Genomic DNA, 21781 nt, shown 5'->3' on the forward strand with positions numbered 1-21781 from the left:
GCTGAGGAGTGTGATACGATTTAATAAACTTCTCTCCCCCTGTCAGATTTTGGCTTCAGCAACCTGTTTTCTCGAGGCCAGCTGTTGAAGACGTGGTGTGGCAGCCCTCCCTATGCCGCACCAGAACTCTTCGAGGGAAAGGAGTATGATGGGCCAAAAGTAGATATATGGGTGAGTAGACTTTTAGTCATACATGAGGCCCTGCTGGGGTGCATCGCAGGTTGTAGCTATTTAACTTGAACTTTCCAGAAAGAAAGTAGAATCTTCAATAGGCTGTCATCATTTGATAATTCAAATTTAACTAAATAATTTTGTGTTCAAGCCTGCCTTAAAACTAAACTCATACTTTTGTTTCCTGCTGTCTTTTCTATAGAGCTTAGGTGTGGTGTTGTATGTACTGGTGTGTGGCGCCCTGCCTTTTGATGGCAGCACTCTACAAAATTTACGGGCACGTGTCCTCAGTGGCAAGTTCCGCATCCCCTTCTTCATGTCCACAGGTAGGACTTCTGTCAAACCTGACTCCCTCTGTCCACCTTCTCCTCCAGCACAAATCCTAATGCTGCACTATGTAACTTAGCAAATTCAAACACAACCAAAAATCTATTTCTTTTTTGGGAAGCACTCCACCTACTCAACACATACATTTAATCCCAACAGGGACATGATCTCACATTGGTAAAGAAAACGTATCAAACTTTACCTGAAATCATTCCTGCAGACATATAAAAAAGTGCAGAAAATATGGTTTTAAACAAAAGGAGAAGAATATGGTTAAGCTGCATTAGAGGGTTAACATGTTTATGGGAGATTTGTATTTCGGCTATTATATGATTTGTTTGGACTCAACATTAACAACTTTTCTCTATACTTGATACTTTTTGTTACCACCATCTTTTTTTAAAGCTAGAATTTAGGCCTACATGGCTGAGTTTTTGATTAAAAGATGGTGACTGCAGTTTTATTTTCAGTATACTTTAGACATTTTCTAAACAAATGGCAGAAGGTTTTCAGTATTAGTACTAGAAAATGGCTTTTCATGAAGCGATTTAAGCTGGAAAACACTATTTCCTGGTTATTATTACTATCTCTTTAACAGTAGTTTTAATAAACTATACTGTACACTCTAATCTATTTGTGTTTAAGTGATCTTATGTGAGAATGTATGTTTGTGTGTTGCCACAGACTGTGAGTACTTGATCAGACACATGTTAGTTCTGGAGCCCAGCAGACGGTTGTCCATGGAGCAGATCTGTAAGAACAAGTGGATGAGAGAAGGAGACCCGGACCCTGACTTTGACAGGGTAAGGCCACCATAGAATGATTTAGTGAAAATAATTATCTACCCACCTAATTTTCCACCTCACTTTTTAGCAATTTTATTTCTAACACACTGTTTTTGGTTTATCTTTTTTCTGAACTATTTCCTCTTTTTTTGGAGATTTACAAGTGGCTGTATGTTTCAAATTGTGTACATAAGAATCCCCCCCTCAACTCTTCTCCCCATTTCTTCTGTCTTCCAGTTGATAGCAGAGTGCGTGCAGGTGAAGACTGAAAGAGACACAGAGCTCATCAACGAGCAGGTGCTCGTAGCCATGTCAGAGATCGGCCTGGACAGAGAACGCACACTTCAGGTTGGACACAAATATGCCGTTATGTATTTTAGGTTTTCAGCACTTCTCCTCTAGTCATCTTGATTTTAACATAATCTTTTATTTTATTTTTGCACCATAGTCTCTACAAACAGATGCATATGATCACTACAGTGCCATCTATAGTCTGCTGGCCGACCGCCTCAAGAAACACAAGACCCTGCGTGTTGCTCAGCCTCCACCGCGCTCCATTAGCTATCCCCTTAATGCTGTGCAGGTGAGTCATTGTCCTTTGGTTGTGCCATTATATGATGGGGGGGTTACAGCCCATGTATCCGTGTTGACACTTCTTGACAGCATTGTTAATGAGTTTGGTTGATTCTGTGACATTTTATAATAACTGTGAACATGTTTTCTAGAGCCAGTGGGTCGCAGCATTGTCTTAACAAATTCTGCAGTCCACTGATCATGTGTATGTGTTTATGGTGTGAATAGATTTTTATGTGTTAGTCAATTATTTTTGGATATCAAGTCATTATATTCATGGTTAATTGGTGTGACGTGAAATACGCGCAATTTGCTCGAGTTGAAATATTTGAGCTTGAACGATGTTGCGAAACCAATCAGAGTTCAGAATTAAACTCACCAGAGACGAACTCTGGCACCAAAGACAAATATTCATGATTTGTGTTTACTGCTTTTGCTCGTGCACGTAAACACAAATAATCCAAAAGTGCGTGAGAAATTTTGCGCAATCTTTTTTTGTTGTGATTGTGAACACAACAAAAGATTCATCATTGGTATAATGGTATAGTTTGATTTGTGAGTCCCGGAGGATCCATCAGACAGATTTCTTCACTCTTTTTGTATTAGAAAAGCATTTTTATTTGATTTCTGAAGAGTGTAGTGTTTCGCATGACTGGTACATCAGCCTGACCTACAGTAGGCAGCATGTCTGTCCACTGAGTGGACTTGAATGACTTTAACCCACATCTGCCAATCCCACTGCACTAAGAAGATTATTAGCAAAGTAGTGCAATCGTCACATCACCTGTGTGCTTGTGTGTGTCCGTCCAGCAGACAGATCCACAGGGTAATCCAGTTAGCATGACCGTTCCCCATGTCCAGCTCATCAACCCAGAGAACCAGATTGTGGAGGTAAGTTGACTATGGTGTCCTCCGGCTTGGGTCGGCGTAGCCTCAGTGTGCGGGCAGCATTGATCATGTCTGATACTAAGCTGAGATCATTCAGAACCGTTGCTCATCGAGCCGAAAATCCCAATCATGGCTTTTACTTAGACTTTGACAAGTAACAATTTGTTGGAACAGCTCTTTGCAGCATAAGTCAGTAAACACAGCAACATACGCTCGTCATATATTTGTAGATTTGCTTGTTTGAACTCACTAGGGTTGGGTACTGAACTGTTTACTTTTAAGGGTAACACCTGATTAACGTTGGAACTACCAGGTACTGATTCACTCTTCAATATATCGGTGCCAAATTGTGGTACCTGTGAGGTTATGTCTGTAAGAGAGTGTGTAAACATGAGTGAAAGAGAGAGTGTACGTTAAGTAGAGAGAGAGCAAGATTATGTGTCTCACCACTGAAACGTGATCAAGCTAAGCTCATTTCTGATCAGTGCGCACAGTCGGAACAATCATTATGTGGTGGTCAGTTCAAACGAATCGACGATTAATATAGCGGATCAGATATGCCAGTTGAGATGGGTACCAGGACTGGTACCGGTTTAGATGTGAACGGTACCTGACCCTATAGGTCACTGGCCGTCTGTCCATTATTTAGGCTTTAGCAGTGGCGTTTACAACTCTTAGTGTAACCTGAAATTCATATCAAGACTGTTCACTGGACACAATCATACATACAGAGCCTCAAAACAGACTCAGAAACGCTGTGAAACATAAGAATGTGTCAGATTGCTGCAATATGTTTATATGTATTTATTTTTTTATGTTTAGCCTGATGGCAACATGGCACTGGACAGTGATGAAGGAGAGGAGCCATCTCCTGAGGCCATGGCTCGCTACCTCTCAATGAGGCGGCACACTGTGGGGGTACCAGACCAAAGGTAACACATTTTGGTTGCAAATAATTAAATGAATGGTATTAAATATTCAGTCACATATAGGAAATGTTAACCCTTTAAGACATGCGGCGCCCAAATTAAAACAACCTCTAAAACCTAAGCGAAACCTGAGGGTTTTCTGAAGGGCTGACAGAAATGATCATTTGATTCAATTTCTCAGACACTTAAGCAGATAGAGACATTAAATAAAAATATTTGACAAATTAAACATTGACTTCTATCGTAAATAATCATTGCTATTTTCATCATTGTTTTTCTGAATGAAAACACTACTGTACTCTGCTTCAATATCGCTCCTGTCGATAGATTGTCAGCCATCGTCGGAAATGCTACTTTACAAACTCACTAAAAACCAACTACATATCCCATAATGCACTTCTCAATCTTGCATCTGATCTAAATGGGTTAGTTGATAGTACGTTGATACAAGGGTAGTGGCCTCTGGGTTATTTAAGATAAATTTGAGTAATTTGTCCCATAAAAAACATCATCTAATGTATGAGCTCAGTTCTTGAACATAACTTAAACCATTGACTCCTTCCTGTAATTATGTCTCCTCCTACCACAGGACAGAGATGCAGGAGGACCTACAGAAACTGCCACCGGGTTTCCCACGTGGTGCCGTGCCCCAGCCCCCTTTCCCCCCACTGGCCCCCATTATGGGCCAGATGCACACTCTCATGCCAACACAGAGCATGCAGCCCACACAACAGCTGGAGTACAAGGTACACTGAGTCAGGGTCTCTGGGTTAGCAATTAGAGGGTTTCTGGTGTCAATCAGTTTACCTGCAGAAACCTCTAATGTGTGTACTGGTTGAATCTAAATATCAACTTCATTGATTTTTGCCTTTGGTTTAACTTCTTACGTCTGATGATCCCACAGGAGCAGTCATTGCTACAGCCACCCACTCTGCAACTGCTCAACGGCATGGGGCCTCTGGGTCGAAGAGCTTCCGACGGTGGGGCTAACATTCAACTACACGCTCAGCTCCTCAAGAGGCCGCGGGGGCCCTCGCCGCTTGTCGCTAGCCCGGTGAGTATTGGTGTTATTCCAAAGGGTTTCTGGATTTCAGTATTTGTGAAGTTTGTTACTCTCCCATCATGTAAGCTGTATGGGTGCTGACCAGTAAACTCTTTGCCTCTCTCAGCACCCTATCCCTGCAGTAGCTCCCGTGGACGAGGAGGGTTCAGACGGAGAACCAGACCAAGAGGCAGTACAGAGGTAATCCACAGTGATGGTTTTGGGATATTCTTTACAAAGGTGCTGTCTCTACTGGATCCTCTGGAAGGCCCATAGCCTGTGACAATAGAATGATGGGTTCACTATGAATGTTAAGTTAAGGATTAGGATCTATAATTTTCAGTTCATATTGATAGTTAGATTTACATTTAAGCCTTGATCTCACATTATTTCAATATTTTTTTAAATAATTTACAAAGTGTACATCTAAATACACATCTGCATCATGACTTTCTATGTGAGTTTTTTTTACCTACAAACAGCTTATCCTGATAAATTTAGATTACGGGACTTTTTGCTGATATGCTGTGAAAAAGCTGTAATAGGATGAGCAGAAACTATAGTTAGAACTGGTGTAACCATTGAAGAGCAAGCCACAGGCTTGGTCTATGGAGATAGGGCTGTGAATTCAGAAGTCCAGGTTAGGGTTTCCCAGTTGGTCCTCTTCAGACAGTAGCCTCTGCAGACTTCGCTGGTATCCTGGGTTGCTGGGAGTGAGTGCCTTTAGGCTGCTCTGCTTTTCCCATGGGAGGTGGCCACTCGGCTGTGGTGCTTATCCCATCTCTCCTCCTTTGTCCATCGCGCAAGTGCCTTCTGCCACAATTCCAAACTCAATCTGCCACCAAATCCAGCCCTCCTATCTCTCAAACTCTTTGGCCAAAAACTTCTTTATCTCTTTCATAAGGTGCCAAATAATTTCTTGCTCTTTCTCTCACAGCTTTGCTAACTCTGAAGCTTGCAAAACCAGTGATTACAAAAGGCAACCCGGCCAGTCCTTAAATTGGAAGCTGGGGGGTTGTGGGATAGCCTCAAGCTTAACATCCATCTATGGTGTAATTTAACTGTTTTTCTGATTGGCTAAGATGATATGAATGATGGCACCAATTGGCAGAGGTGGGAAGGGGCGGGCCTCTCCCCCCCTCCCTCACCAGCCAATGAGGACAGAGAGCTGACCAGCGCTGCTTCCTGTCTTTCACCCTCAACCCCGTCCTCCCCCCTCCCTGCGGCCCAGGTACCTGGCGAACCGCTCCAAGCGGCACACGACGCATGCTCTCATGAGCACATCGCATGGCGAGTCCTCAGCAGAGTCACAGCGATCCCAGGGCCCCCGCCAGAGGGGGGGCTGGGCCCCCGACACATACAGCCGGTGAGGGGACACGTCCGCTCTGAGCTGTATATGCACAAATACACACACACAAATGCAAGAACCCACAAATAAAATGTGGGAAATTCAAGCCTAACTCTTCTATCCCCCACACACACCCACACGCTACTATTGAAGTACCTACACCAGGGGACGGTTGTGCACCTTCCAAAGAAGGATATTTTTTTTAAATAATGGCATCGTAGTAGTGTGGCACATGGCAGACATATCTCCATGTTACCAGTAAACTCGATTCAAAATATGTTTCTCCCCTAGCCTGGAAAGAGAAGGTATGCGACAGGTGTAAGCCTGTTTTTGTACAAAAGACCCCTGCAATTTAAATCACCATCTCTTAGGGTTGTAACGGTACATGTGTCCGAAACGGAAGAAATTCAGTTCAGTTTATCACTCAACTATAATGATGACGGACATAGATGAGTGGATTTTACAAAAGCAGACATTGAGCAACTGCTATGGGATATGTAGCTGGTAGCACATCGAACATGCCAACTTGTTTGATACGGTATCACTGGAGTAATGTCCACTAACGTTGGGAATAACACTAACATTAGTGGGATAATGAAAAAACCAGTTCCGTGCAAACCCAGCTCCCGAGACATAGCAAATAGCATTAGACAATGCTGGGACCCAAATAATTCAGACCGTGTCAAAGCAATAACTTGGTAATAATAGGTGTTTTCATAGCATATGCGACTGCTCTGTCGTTGAGAACCCAGGGTCTCTCGTCCGCATTTCAGTCAGCGAGTCACACCGGCCCTTTATAAACCTCTGTCCCTAGGGTGAGAGTGTTCTCCACATTGGAGACATTGTTAATTCCAGCAGGGCATCGAACCCTCTCTTCAAACTATGTAGTTAATCATTTTTTTAAGAAAATACATATATTTAATAATCATAATCATACAATACAATAAAAGGCAGGTTAAGTACAGTTTTTTGTTCTACTCATAAAAACCTAGGTAAGAAAGACAAAGCCGTAGTTAACCAGGGTTGAAGAAAAAAAAAAAAAAATCAGTTTAATGTTTTCTGTTCCTTGTTTCTACTGTAACGAAAACATACCGAAACTAACCGAACCGTGACCTTAAAACCGAGGTATGTACAGAAATGAGATTTACAACCCTACTATCTCTGTGTATTATCTCCTGTAGTGGCCATATTTTTTGTGTTGTCCATTTAGTAACTCTTATCTGTCAGTCCCTGAGAGTATCATCTCCCTCCAACTCAGTTTAGAAACTGGGCAAACCTTTTTTCTTGTGAGTTTTTGTGTTTAGATGCAGTTGTAGGCAGGACCTGTTATCTAATAAAGGGCTTGAGTTGAGTAAATTTGTGCTCATTGAACCTCTGTCAAGTAGAATAGATGTGTGAAGCTAGAGGCTTTTTATCTTTGTTCATGGAGTACTTTCAGAAAAGTACTCCATGAACTTTTTTTGATGGAAAAATTTAACTTCTTGATGAAAATCATTTCTATCCAAAAGTCATCTTGTCCAGTAATTTAGTTTTCTATGAATCATACCACAATGTTGTAGTTGTTTATGGGGCATTTTCCACATCTATCTGCTGTGTCCTAAGCACAGCACAGAGACTGTAAAAATGGTAAGTTGACTTATCTTAAAATCACGACTGTTTGCTGTCCTGGTTCCCAAATGCTGGAATGAGTTCCCCATTAACATCAGGACAGCAGAAAGTCTACACATCTTCTGCCGCAGACAAAGACACATCTCTGCCGACTACACCTTGGTTAAGAAGATGGTGGTCTGATAACCATTGTCAACTCTGGTGTATATATATACATATATAGAAAATTAATTGCACATATATATATTGCTCTTACATGTAGCACTTTGTAATTTGGCTTTGTAATCGGGGCTTTTACCATCATGGTTGAATGCACTTATTGATAGTTGCTTTGGATAAAAGCTTCAGCTAAATGATATTTAATAATAAAGTAATAATACTAAAAACTGATGATCATTCTGTCATGAAAACCGGATTTAAATTATTTAAAGGAGACCTTTTACATGGATTCATTCAACCTATCAGTTGTGTGAATCTGATTTTCTGTTTCATACACATGAAATGTTCCACTGTTAGATACTTGCTATGATTGACTTAATACATTTTTGAAGTTTAAAGAGCTCATGTCATGTGTTTGTGTCTCATATGTATGTGTCTGTGTTACGTTGTGTCTTTCTGTGTGTGTGTGTGTGTGTGTCTGTGTGTTTGTGTGTGTTTGTGTGTGTGTCCCTGTGGTCCCCTCCTCAGATCCAGCTATAAGGACTGTAATACCCTTCATCTTCCCATGGAGCGCTTCTCACCTGTCAGACGGTTCTCTGATGGCGCTGCCACCATCCAGGCTTTCAAGGCTCATATGGAGAACAGCAGCCTCATTAAGCAGCTAAAGCAGGTATATTACTCTATAATACTCTATAGCTTTTTTCGCTATGGAAAACGTTGCCTTGGGTCTCATATATGAAGAAATTTGAAGGAGTCTGGGTCAGGTGCATTCATAACAACAGGAAAAGTTCAAGGGGTGGCATCTGGGTAGAGCTAGCCTGACGTTGTCATACTCATTATTCTGGTCAGAATATGAGTCTGAGACCGCTCCATTGGGCTTTGATTATGGGGCGTGTTTCTAGAGAACCAGGAAACAAAATGCCTCTTCGCTCAATTGGATAGACCTACAACCAATCAGAGCAACGTAGTATGTGACGTATGTCAAGCGACGCATAGTTGTTGTGAGTTGTCTGTTTCACGAGTTGATTCACTCTCTAAATAAATCAATGGAAATGCCGCTCGTATATCCACCGGAGGCAAAGCCCCCAGGAAGCAGCCGGTGACCAGGGCTGCTCGTGAGAGCCCCGGCCGGCGGCGGCGTGAAGAAGCCCGCTACGGATCTCTCTTAGAGCCTCGCTACCGGCCCGGGACCGGCCCGGGACCGCGGCTCTGAGAGAGATCCGTCGCTACCAGAAATCCACGGAGCTGCTGATCCGCACGCTGCGCTGCAGAGCTCTGCTGTCATGGCTCTGCAGGAGCCAGCGAGGAGGAGAAACGGCAGCTAATCGTTTTACACTTCCTTGTTGCTCCAACATTAACTACAACAGCGTCCCAACTTGTGTCTTTTTTGTCTCATATGTGCTGAGGAGCGTAGCGCCCCCCCCCCCCACTCTCTTTTTATTTATATGACTGCTTGTGTGGCTGCAGCATCGGGGCCAGCTGATAAATTAAACTTTTTATGAATCCCGTAGGAGGACGGTAAAAACATCTTTTCGATCTACAAATGCCTTGATCGCGTTCCTCTGTTCCTCTTTCAAAATTAATGCGCTGTCGATGTCTGCTGGAACAGACTCGATGGCAGCATTGACACATCTAAGCTCTGCAGGCAGCGCTCTCTGGTGACGTGGTTGATTACGTCACTGTAGATCATCTGTCAATCATCGTATAAAGCCCGCCCTGACGATTTGATTGGATCGACCAGCTTCGGTACGATCATAGTTTCTCCCCAACGGAACGATGCAACTACCTACTCTGTGGTTTGAATTCTGACATTCAGCCCCAGGAAACTGTCAAGAGTTCAGTGCATATGTGAAAGCAGGAATGTAGACAAGGAGCTAGGTTCAAGGATACAGGACAATAGCATTATGATGTAACAATATATTGTGATATAAGATCTCTCATTATGATGATTGTAACAAACAATATATATATATATATATATATATATTTAAAACCACAGGTAACTGTTTGATTTCCTAAAACTTCCCCCAGGAAAAAAAAACTGTCTGAAAACTGGGAAGAAATAATGATTTCATATTCATTGCGGTAAATGTAAATGTCCTTTACACTTTATACTTAAAATGGGGAATGCTTTTCTGATGGTCTTAAGGCAGATTTGGCAGAATAGGGACCAAGCATTAATGACCATTGGCATTAATGTTTCTCTGTTTTAAAAATTATGTTTTGCTGATTCCCCTTTAATGGCCGTCATGAACATTGCAAAGATTGTCAGTAAAACACTTCAGACTTGCTGTGCACTCTTTTGGCGCACAGCGGAGAGAGTTCCTTAAGATGAGGTCAATGGAAGTCTTTCACCTGAGAAAACCTCAAGCTGCTTCCCGAGACATCACATCATTCTCAGTGACACTGCACTGAGATTACCTCACCTAGTAGGAGGCGTAGGAAAGGAAGAGATAATCATCATGTTCGCAGTGGGTGCTTCATCTTAGGCATGAACTGACATGCCCGGATTATCTTAACTCTCAAGGGTTAAGAGGGTTAATAAGGATAGAGGAGAGGTTAACACACATGACCTATACCCATCTCGGGACCCCAGAAAACCTTAAATATTTAACATACTGGGTGTAAACAAGCGCATGGATAATGTTATGACCTCAGTGTGTATAATATGTGTTATAGCAGGTCATACAAGTTGACAAGCCTGCTGTTTTCATAGGTCTGGACTTCACCGAGTGCTTAGAGGCATAAGGCTTTCTCATCTCAATCATATGCAGCCGGAAACTGGTTCAGACTGGAATTCTGTAGAAGGATCTGCTTTTATAATTTGCATCACAACTAGTTGAATTAGCTAAATGTGATTAGTATGATTAGCCTAATTGTTTGAGTGCACCTTTGTTGGTGATGCCATTCGAGCAGCTTTAGGCCAGGAGGTGACGCATGGTGTTAAACTTTAGTTCCTCTGAACACTGAGCAGAGTGAACTAATTACACTAAGCAGACTGGTTAGTGTTGAATGGCTAGCAAGATGTGAAAAGCTTACTTCTGATAAATTTATGATTTACTGTCTATAAATAATGTTGTATTGTAGCAGGATAGAAATAATAAATACAGATACATAAATAACTTCACCCAAAGTTATTCAAGTTAAATTCTCTGTGTCATCTTTGATCATGACCTAATGACCTTGTCCCTTTGTGATTTCTGCAGTGCAGGAAACTTTCAAAGATCAGCCTGTTTTTATCCTAAAGAAACCTAGAGATTGTCATGCACGCCTTCATTTCCACTCATTTGAATCACTGCAACTCTCTCTTCACCTGCCTGAGCCAACAGCGTTGACTTAATTCCTCCAAAGTGCAACAGCCAGGCACTTCACCAAATCTGCAAAAGAGAGCACGTTACTTAGTTTTTCAGCTTCTGTTGATGGGCTTCCAGAGACTTTTAAGGTTCATTTTAAGATTTTATTGCTGACTTATAAGGCTCGTTCTGGACCTGCAGCTGAGTACATCTCAGATCTGTTGACACCCAATGTGCTCGGTTGTAACCCCAGTTCCTCAGTGAAGGATGTGCTCGCCATTCCATTGTCCGGGCTGAGGACCAAAGGTGACCTTTGGAACAATCCCTTCCTGAAGAGATCTGTCCGGCAAACTCCTTATCCTCTTTTCAAATCTCTCGAAGACACACTTTTATAGGTGTGCTTTCTCCTAGTTCTGATCTTACTATTTTAATCAATTGCTAGTGTTTTATTCTATCTTGTTTTTACTACCTCCTCATCTTTAACATTTAGTTTTGTCTGGGCTCTATTGCTGTGTGATTGTTTGAAAGTTTTTTTGTTTAATATTGTTTGCACGCCCGGTCTGTTTTTCCTACAGGAGTGTGAGCAGCTCCAGAAAATGTATGCTGCCCAGCATGATGAGCGATTCCTGGAACACACCCAGCAGCAGCATATCATCTACCAGCAAGAGCAACATATCCTCCACCAGCAAATCCAGGTATCTGAAGCTGATCAAGATGTTTCCTGAAGTTGTTACAAACCAAAACTATGCAGAAACTGCCATGATATTTCATGCAGGACGGAATGAGCTGTGTTACAGCAACTCATACATTACTATGACGCTATGCATGTATAGTGAACTATGCAGGAATGTATAAAGCTCAGATATAAGCTACAGTCACGCACCTGGTTGGGTACCTATAAAAGATGTGTTATGGGTAAAAATACATTTATATAAATTCATGGGTACGAGTACAAATTAAAGATGATAACTTGGTGATAATAGCAGGTTACTGGTCAGGTCTGTTACAGAGCTGTGAGGGTGCAGGCAGGTGTGGGTTTGCAAAAATTGACCAGTGCAGGACTTAACATTTATATCTTCATAGAAGCCACTGCTGATTTGGTTCACCTGAGGCTTGGACATTTATCGTGGCCTCAGTTATCTCATCAGCTTGTGTCCATCTTCTGGGACATACATGTTTATTATGTGGAAGTAAATAATTTGATGCAATAGCTTTACATGGTCATAATTACAGTAACACATCAAGTTATATTGAAGACTTGAGCAATTTAATTTCTCTTTATCTGCAGAGTCTGTCTTTAGGCCATGGAGAGAGCCAGCCTAGTCACCTAACCCACCAGCTTCAGAGGTGAAGACATTAACACACACACACACACACACACACACACACACACACACACACACACACACACACACACACACACACACACACACACACACACACACACACACACACACACACACACACACACACACACACACATTACTCATCAGCTATTGAACGGTGAACAATGAACTTGATACCGTGTTACATCACATCTTTGCGTTTCTCTCTTCTCCTCTCCTACACTGTCCTGTCCTCCCTCAGGCTGCATATCCAGCCCTCCAGCCCTCCGCCAACACATCCCAGCAACCACCTCTTCAGACAGACCGATCAGAGCCCTCCACCTTGCTCTGCAGGCATAATGCAAGGACATGGTTAGTAATACCATTCCTAGAGGGCATAGTGCAATACCTCTCATATTGTAACTGGTGTAGGTAAAGTGGTGCACTTTACTGATCAGTCATCGGTGGATTACTATTAAAACATATTTTTTAGAGTTAGTTTGACCTTGTACACTCACTAGCTTTTGTTATCTCTATACAAGTACTGACTTTAATTTGGGGAAAAACTTCTACTTTAAAGTTTCTCCTCTCCTCCCTAGGAGGTCCATCACAGGTGCAGTACCAGCACGGCGCTCCAGCTATGTACCAGGGACAAAGTGGTAGCCCTCCTCCCACAGGTCGAGGTACATTACCAACCAATCAACAAGCACCATCTACCCGCCCCACTGTCCCATTGGCCCAGGGTGTACCTCAGCAACAGCAGGTGACTACAAAGAGCCAATCAACTAATGTTCTTGTCATTTGTATCTCAGCTGATGAGAACATGTAACATTTAAACTTCCATGGGACTGAGGCTCATAACCCATTTTCCTGATCAACAACGAGTATTAACATTGATTGTTTGTATAGGTGACCATCCAAGTGCAGGAAGTGGAACTCGGAGGTGGGGTGCAGAGACAGTGCAGCTTTTTGTCCACGCCAGGGGGACACCGAGTCCTCGGGAAGCAGCTGAGCGCAGACAACGCCGAGATGCACAGGTGACCCCACCCATCCCTTCACCACGTCCCCCGATGGCTGCCAAACCTTACCAGCAATTCCTTTGGACTGTTTCTGTTTTGGTGTCTTCTTCCATCTTTTTGTTTTATTATGTCTTAATACTCATCATGACCTCACCGCCCTGAACCCTGCATGCTATTTAATGTATTTTTACGTTTTTCATTGTATGTTTCTGTTTTATTTGTGTTTTGCATTGCCATTTCCTTCAACTTTTTTTTAATTGTATTTTGAGACTTGATAGTAATACTGATACTCTGCCTAGAAATGTTATGTATGAAGGGGCTGTCAATGAGGACATTATTTGTTACTTGTATTTAAAATAACTAAAATCCTACTTCGAGTTTGCAAGAGATGATATCCTCGACAAATTCTCCACTACAGTAGCTGGGTGAGTGGTTGGATGTCTGTGTTTTAGGAGCAAAGTTTATGTTGAGGTCCAAGCAGTTGGAGTAGGAGATCTGTCATCCTGTTACCCCTGATATCACCATCCCATTAACATTCCCCGGTAACCAGGACTGCCTTCACTGAGAGAACATGTAACAATCTTCAAATACACACCAATCAAAATTGATCACTTGAAATATTTTTACACCTCTTAGTGAACATTTATACCTGGACCGAACCTGAAGTGTCTCTGTGTGCAGTGACTTAATGGAGATTGTTGAAAGCAAGGTGTTGAGGTTGCACCCTAGAGAGGAGTAGGAGCATGTTGCTGTAAGACAGCACGTCACTAACCATCCTGTGCATTCCCTCTTCCAATCCAGTCGCAGTCTTGGCCGCTTCACTTCAGCCTATGAGCAGGCACATTTCAATCCCCACATCTTCTCTGGTGGTGACGCAGTTTCCCGGGGCGCCCCTTTCAGCCCATACCTGCAGGGAACCTCCCTGAACGTCCCCAACCTGGAGGGTTACCAGAGCGGGGCAGGGGGGGGCGGCACCTATGGCCCCCCCTCTACACTACAGCAGGCCCTGCTCTCCCCAACTCCTTTGGACTACCGCCCGCAACAGCACATCACTCCTACTCTGCAGGGCCTCCTCTCCCCCCGGCACTCTTTAACTGGCCACGCCGATCCCCGGTTGCCCCCCCAAGACCTAGCTGCCCTGCTGAAGAGGCATAGCCCTCGCCCGTGCCAAGCAACCCCCGCACCACCCAGCGGTCCACCCCAAGAGTATGGAGAGATGCTGCTTCTCCACCAGCTGACTCAGGGCGAGAGCTTGGATCCCCCGGCGCCTCAAGGTGCCTCCGGAGGACAGCACTACCTCCATCTCCTCCAGATTCGTCCCCCAGATAACCAGCCGCAGCAGCACCCAGCACAGGCCCCTTGCCCCAGCTTACCTCACTCAGAGAGCATGGAGGAGGACGACGTGCCGGCTGCCTACCACCACCCGCACGAGGGCCTGCTGGCCAAGGCAGGAGAAGGTCATGAGCTCCTGGGGCCTCCCAGAGGAGGAACCCCACCGTATAACTCCCCAACACACAGGCATGGCGGCTTCATCAGGAATGCTCCCGCAACAAGAGGTAAGACCTGTTGACATGTTTCTTATGAAAAGTGTTGCATTGTCTGTCCTGACAAAAATATAAATATAAAATATATTTGATTACCTTGTGTTGTTAGCGTTCTTAAAAAAATTTTTTAAGATAAACATATGTCCTTAATGTTTCTTTTAGAATCTGAGCATGTGGATTGCAGGCCCCAGGGGCAGGCCATGGAGGTGCCTGATCATAACGGTGTGGCATATTCAAGAGGTCCCCAGGGTGACACCTGTAGGACCCGTGGACAGCTACAGCGCCACCACACCATCCAGACCTGTGATGATGCTTTTGTGAGTCTGCTAATGAAGTACTTCATCCAGATTGGCCACATTTCATCATGAGAAGCTGTAGTAAGGCTGGTGCATGAAAAGTGTTTGATCAGACTGGGATTTAATGTACTTTAAGGGGATAACTTGCAAAAACAGTGCGAACTATTTCATTTTTAGATGGCATGTTAATATTTGTTGTTTGTGCATTAGAGTATTGTCCCATTTTCCTGACCAGTGCTGTGCTATAGATACAGGAGGTATCCTGTCTAGGATGGTAGTTAGAAAGAAGAAACCAAATGTTTGTATGACTGGCACTCCAACGACTACGTAACAACTGCTACAACTTTCCCTTTTTGGAGGCAATCATCCAAAACAAAGTCCTCAGTTGAGTAGAAGTTGTTCATTAAGCATCGTCGTTTTTACCTCCTGCTCAGGACCAGGCAGAGCCAATGTCTGGAATGAGCCTGTTGGCTGGGAAGGCTTTAAGCTCCGCTCGCATGTCAGACATCCTAAGCCAGACATCACTGACAGGAAGCCAGCAGCTGCACCACCGGGAAGAGTCAGGTCAGTTGGAGATATGAGATATACCGAAACTATGTGTGGATTTTCTCTTTGTGTGTGACTAAATTATAGATGTTTCTCTTGCAGTATGTGATGTTGAAGGGGAGCTCCATGCAGCAGCCTGCTATCCTTCCTCCTGCACCAGTGACATGCTCCTCAGCTACAAGCCCCCGGACCTGCAGTACAGCATGGAGCAGGCTGGGGTCTAGCACAGGTACACACACTAACAGAGCAAAAGGTTTATCTTCACTTTATATACCAGAATTAGTCGGATAGCTACAAATGCATGTAACCCATGAAGACCTGAGGAGCTGAATGAAAACACATTCTAACATCTAAGCAATGTTTAAAAACAACCACCTCAAATCTTTGGGTTTTCTGAAGAGCTGAGAGAAATCCCAGCATTTATAAAAACTTTAATTTCTCGTCCTCTGAAGCTTTTCATTGTAAACCATTTGTTTCAATAAACGTTGTCAACATTTAAAAATGAAAACAAAAAAAACATCAAACTTGCAGAGATCACTTCTTTCCTCCTCCTCAAACCTGTCTCTAACTGACTGAGCTTTGGGCAGCAGGATCATCTTCTGGGTCTGAATCTTCTTCACTGTTATTTCCTTTGATGTTTGAGTCAGTCAAACTATGCTGTGGTCTGCTTCAATATTGAACGCTACATGAAAGCGTGTTTGCCAACTAAGTGCGTTGAAAAACAAACTTGATTTCCAATAAAGCACTTTGCCTTTAAAGTGAGTATTTTAACGAATAAAGTTATATTTCATCTGTCAAATGTCTTGAGAGCGATGACATCCTGTCTCATACAGTTCTAAAAGGAGAAGCACATGATCATTGTAGCCAGTCTTAAAGGTATATTCACGCATATGTTGCAGCAGGTTGAAATGGAGCTGCAACAACTAATTTATTTAATCTATTAAATAAATAGTTGCCAACCAATTTAGTAAACGATTACGTGACAGGGTCAAGGAAAGATGTGCAGGAGAAGCCGTAAGGAGTTAGGAAAGGAGAACGACCTTGCGGATAAAATCTGACTCTACTTACACTCTTCAGGCTTTAAACAGAGTTTTGTAACCGAAGATATGCCCAAAATGCACGGTACTCTGTGGTTTAGGCTGTGCACTCAGTCATATAAAGTTACCTGTTTATAACAAAAAGACACGTTCTGAGAAAAGATGTACTTAAATTTAGTAATAATATAGTAATCTGGGGTGTATATATATATATATATATATATATGGAGAATGATGGATGATGAATTTGCTGCTCTGAAGAAAAATTAAACGCAATAAGAAAAGTATTGATAATGATGTCATGATCAGTGATGATTGGTGATTTCAAACCAATCAACATTTAAACTGTAGTGAGTTTTTAATTAACCAAGTTTGATTAATTAACTTGACAAAATCATCAGTCAATTATACTTGTACTGTGACCAGTAAGAATATATGTATAAGATATATATAAAATCATTCTGACGTCTCAAAAACTTAGTTGCGTTTTAACTTCTCCAAAGATTTCAGCATCTGTAGATATACAGTAAGATTCAAACTACTTTTGTTATACACGTGTGTGTGTGATTTCTCATTATAGATATTTATAATTTACTTGAAATGTATTATTATATATTATATTATTATCTTAGTTCTAGTTAAAGATATCTTTAATTCGCCTTAGGTAGAGATGCCTTAAATTTAGTTTGAACTTCTGAGAATAGTGTTATGGATATCATGAACTTGAATTATGAATGGTCAAAATTAAATTGTAGCTGTCTGAATGTGGAATTACCCTCATAATTAATTTGCAGATATATGTCATACAAATAGAAACAGAATAGTACAAGGCTATGAAGTCGCTTCTCGAATAAATTGCTGGAAACGATCAAATGATAGAAAGCTAAATCATTTATCTAAATAATCTTTAGTTTCCGCCCTATTGGGAAACTGCAGACGCTTCCCGCAGTACAAGCGCAACAGATACCGAGCAGACACACATCTTTCCTGTCAAAATGTGCAGTGTCGATGTTGACACCAGTTTTGTGCGAAAATGTTTTTGTTAAGTTAAAAAAAAAAAATGGACTGATATCACTGGAGAGTCATATTTCACATATTATGAAAGACATCATTATTCTGTTAAACTAATTATTGTGTATTTTTTTCTTTCCTTGTGTCTCCCTGCAGGAAATTGTGTCTCCTGTGTACAGCGGTCCATATCAGCCATCCTGAGTTGTGTTGACTTGTGTTGAGCAGCATCACGCCAAACCACCTTCGTCTCCCTAAGCAGGGGGACACTCTGCGTCTACCTGTCTGTCTCCATCTGTCTTTGGGAGAGCAGTTTACGCGCGAGAGAGAGGGAGTGTGGATAGGTGTAGACATCAGATAGGGGGGATGGGGGGGGTCACAGGTAGGGTCCTGGGGTTCAAAGGTCAAAGTGCCAGCATTTTCCGCAGGGACATCCAGCGTCCACTGCTGCAGGATGTCTCCTCTTCTCACCTCCCGCCGTGTTTGTAGGTAGATCGGGGTTCCTATTCCTCCCTCTAACACTTAGTGATCATTGACTTTGCCCCCCCCACCTCGCTCCCTTACAACCCCCCCCCGTACCCACCTGCTGCCCTGACCCTAACCTCTACTTCTCACCCTTCATCCTGCTATTAACTGTTGGCATACTTCGTTATGTGCCGCATCGGCCAAAGCATCGGTGCAGTCACACTCACAGAACGCATGGAGTCCAACACACACACACACAGATACATACAAACATACATACGTACATACATACACACACATTCATACACACACACACACACTCACTGCTGCCACAAACCCAAAGTATTCACATAAGGCGTGAGTGTTCATGTGTGACTCAGAAGAAGGCGTGAGCGGACATGAAGGTTGTCTATGAGAGTAAGTCTGCCACCCCCCCCACCCCCCTGCTGGCCATGCGGTAGATCATGCCGACACGGGCCGAAATCTCGACTGCTGCGACCCCTCCCCCCTTTTTTGACCGAGTGGCGGGTGGTGTTTTGGATTTGGCTCTGATCAACTCCAACTGGCAACAAAACCGCTCTCCAAAGACAGAGCTCCGTGACATCGCACAGGACAAACCAGCTCTCATAGTTTTTTTGTTTTTGTTTGTTTGTTCTCTTGTTCTGGTATTTTTTCTTTTAATTTTCTTTTAAAATTAATTTTTACGGCTAATGTCCATGTAGGCATTTTGGTCAATATTGTTACTCTTGTTGTTATTACTGTTATCTGTAAAAGAAGTTTTATTCTGATGAATATTATTATTATAATTATTATTACAGTTCTGTGTTGAGAGAAAGACAACATTGTTCTTTGATTACTTAAGTAATTCTGCACTTTCGGTTCAAGCTATCTCTATCCTCTCTCTCTGTTCCCCCCCCCCTCACAGTTCCTTATTACCCGTCACGATGTTACCCTGCCTCTCAATTCCACCCACAGCCCTTTTCCAACCCTAACTTTCCCCACCTTGTGTTCACCTCTTTTCTCCATCCTCCTTTCCCCTACGTCAGTGACAGTGTATTGCATTGTGGGTAGATTTACCAGACCTTCGCTCCTTTCCTTGTACAGTGATGCCATGTATAGAATGCTATTGCAATTTCTGTATCAAACAAATTTTTTTTTTGTTACTTTCTTTTTGTTTTTAGATGTTGCTGGGGAGGCTTTTTTATATTTGTATTGTTTTATCATTTGTACTTCAATGTGTTCTCTTTTTGTTTAGTTTTTTTTGTTTTATGAATCTTTGAGATTTCTAGCCAAAAGAGGACGGAGAGAAGAGACACTGCTCTTTCTGTCCCGTTAAAAACGATTGTTCTTATTTGTTCTAATATTATTATATTGAGACACTTGAATAAGAGGAGATTAATTATTTTGTGTTGCTCTTTAAAGTATCATTTCAGTCGTTGTTGTCGTGACTGTCATTCTTGTTGATGTTTGGGCCTGTTTTCTGTTAACGTTGTAGTTGCGGCAGGCTTTACAGGGTCAGGCTTTGGGCTTTGTCTGGGTTGGCTCGGGTGCTACAGAGACTTGACACTCTTTAAAAAAAAAAAGAAGAAGACAAATAAAGAGGGAATAATTTGTAAAATAGCTGACATATCATCCTGAACATCACAAGTGTGGACATGGACAAACCCACTTCTCTTTCTCTCTTGCTGCCCTTCCTGTCTGCTGTGATCCTCACCATCTTTTACTACATCAGCCTCTGATTAGATGAAGCATCCCGGACATGGCCTCCTCCTCGCAAGCTAATCTTTTATTACTGCAACCAAGGAGGAAACTACAACTGCTATTACTCAACCGCCCTCAACCCTCTTTTGGTTTTCTTTAACTTATGTTAGCCCCCTCTCCCTCCCTCAAGACTGGAAGGAATGATCCCAGGACACAACGGTTACATTTCATGAACGGTTAATGGATCCTGTCTTTGGACAAACCTCCAAAGCCTAAAAGGGAAACATTTGTTGCAGAAGGCGACCATAGATGAATGAAGTGTTTGCGCCGCGGAGGAATACAAGGTTGAGGTGTGCCCACCTTAAACGTGTCTACCAAGGTCTGTGCACCCTGAGCATAGTGGAGACATAGCCACATGGAGGCTGCAGCACCCTGGGGACCACAGACATGGATTGAACCCCCCCTCTCCTTTAATTTTCTTTATTGTTTAACATCTATTTATCCTCCCATATTGAGTACAATACCCCTGGATATAGAGTCTATATTGGGCCAGCAAGAGACTGGTGCAAAGAAATATTGTTCCACTTGTTTGTGTTTATACTGGCTAGATTTCACATTACCTGGCTGCATGGTTGACAAATCGTTGGCTATGTACATGAGAGAACTGTAGATGTTGTCATGCAGCGCCTGTTGCTTTCCATTCCCATCGCGTCACTTCCTGTTTACCAGCAGTTGCTCTTATTCAGACTGGACGGGGTGGGCTTTATCTCTGAAAGTAAGAGCAGGAGTGAAGTGGGGAGTGAAATCTGATTAAAATCAATGTCTCATTCCTTCCTCTCTCAGATCTCACCTGCTGTTTGGTCTCATTCTTTACACCAAGCCCATAAAGTGAGATCTGGAAGAGAAAGAATAGTTCTTTGATGTGTTGCAGAGGAAATGTCTGCACGTCTCTTGTCTCATGACAGGATAGAAACTCTAAAATTAAAGAGGAGCGGCTCCACTATGTCTGATATTGTGACCAGTGGCACACAGGAAAGGAGCGCTGGAGGGACTGGAAAGCACTGCACATGATTCAGAGGTAATGGGGAGAGAGCTGCTTCACACACACATCTCCTGCCCGATCAGACCGACCCTGCTCCCTGACCCGGCTCCTTCTTTTCTTTTCTGTCTGATTGTCTCCATCTCTGACTTTCTTTTTTATTTCTCTCCATCCCAGCCTCACTTTTTTGGGCAGCCAGCTCTCTGCTCCTCTCATTAGGTTCATTTTTTTTCAATTGGTTCATTTTTGTTTTTGTTTTTATGTTCATTTCTGTTGAGTACAAAAATACTAAAGTGCAACAACAATGATTAAAAAGAATATCAACCAAACTGAGATGAATAAATAAATATATATAAATAAAGAAATAATTTAAAAAGTTCATGTCTTGTGTGTCTTTGTGTTACCAGACACAAACCTGTCTGAACGAATAACATAACAATCCCAAGCTTTTATAATTTGAATACATTTAGTGTCAGTGGATGTGCACTGGAGGCGCTAAAGCTAGAGTTGGTGCACTTTAAAAATGATACATCCCACCACTTCCTATCAGCCCTCTAGTCAAAGCTGCAGCCCCAAAACACATGAACATGCACTGACCAACGGCTGCTAGAAGCTGGTGTTTGTGTGACTCACGCTAACTTCTTTGAGAGCATGGGAACGACACACACAGGCAGGTCG

The 21781-nt window shown here is 42.6% G+C and overlaps 1 protein-coding gene across 3 annotated transcripts in view; it reads left to right on the forward strand.

Moving 5' to 3' along the window:
* The window catches only part of sik3 (SIK family kinase 3), a 34892-nt gene extending 13413 nt beyond the window's left edge, over window positions 1–21479 (forward strand). Inside the window, exons 5-26 of one of the 3 annotated variants that reach the window (XM_061072465.1) lie at window positions 47–171; window positions 374–497; window positions 1183–1301; window positions 1521–1631; window positions 1732–1866; window positions 2667–2747; window positions 3567–3676; window positions 4263–4419; window positions 4578–4727; window positions 4843–4916; window positions 5947–6081; window positions 8359–8500; window positions 11699–11818; window positions 12412–12470; window positions 12711–12820; window positions 13048–13211; window positions 13358–13485; window positions 14269–15023; window positions 15174–15328; window positions 15742–15871; window positions 15956–16082; window positions 18058–21479. In XM_061072465.1, coding sequence (XP_060928448.1) covers window positions 47–171; window positions 374–497; window positions 1183–1301; window positions 1521–1631; window positions 1732–1866; window positions 2667–2747; window positions 3567–3676; window positions 4263–4419; window positions 4578–4727; window positions 4843–4916; window positions 5947–6081; window positions 8359–8500; window positions 11699–11818; window positions 12412–12470; window positions 12711–12820; window positions 13048–13211; window positions 13358–13485; window positions 14269–15023; window positions 15174–15328; window positions 15742–15871; window positions 15956–16077 — 3206 coding nt within the window. In that variant the 3' untranslated portion in view covers window positions 16078–16082; window positions 18058–21479. The remainder of the gene's footprint in view (window positions 1–46; window positions 172–373; window positions 498–1182; window positions 1302–1520; window positions 1632–1731; window positions 1867–2666; window positions 2748–3566; window positions 3677–4262; window positions 4420–4577; window positions 4728–4842; window positions 4917–5946; window positions 6082–8358; window positions 8501–11698; window positions 11819–12411; window positions 12471–12710; window positions 12821–13047; window positions 13212–13357; window positions 13486–14268; window positions 15024–15173; window positions 15329–15741; window positions 15872–15955; window positions 16083–18057) is intronic. The other 2 variants (XM_061072466.1, XM_061072467.1) reach the window with 2 other exon arrangements.
* The last annotated feature ends 302 nt before the right edge of the window (window positions 21480–21781 follow it).

The sequence above is a fragment of the Limanda limanda genome, chromosome 6 (genome assembly GCF_963576545.1).
Source record: "Limanda limanda chromosome 6, fLimLim1.1, whole genome shotgun sequence".
Lineage (NCBI taxonomy): Eukaryota > Metazoa > Chordata > Actinopteri > Pleuronectiformes > Pleuronectidae > Limanda > Limanda limanda.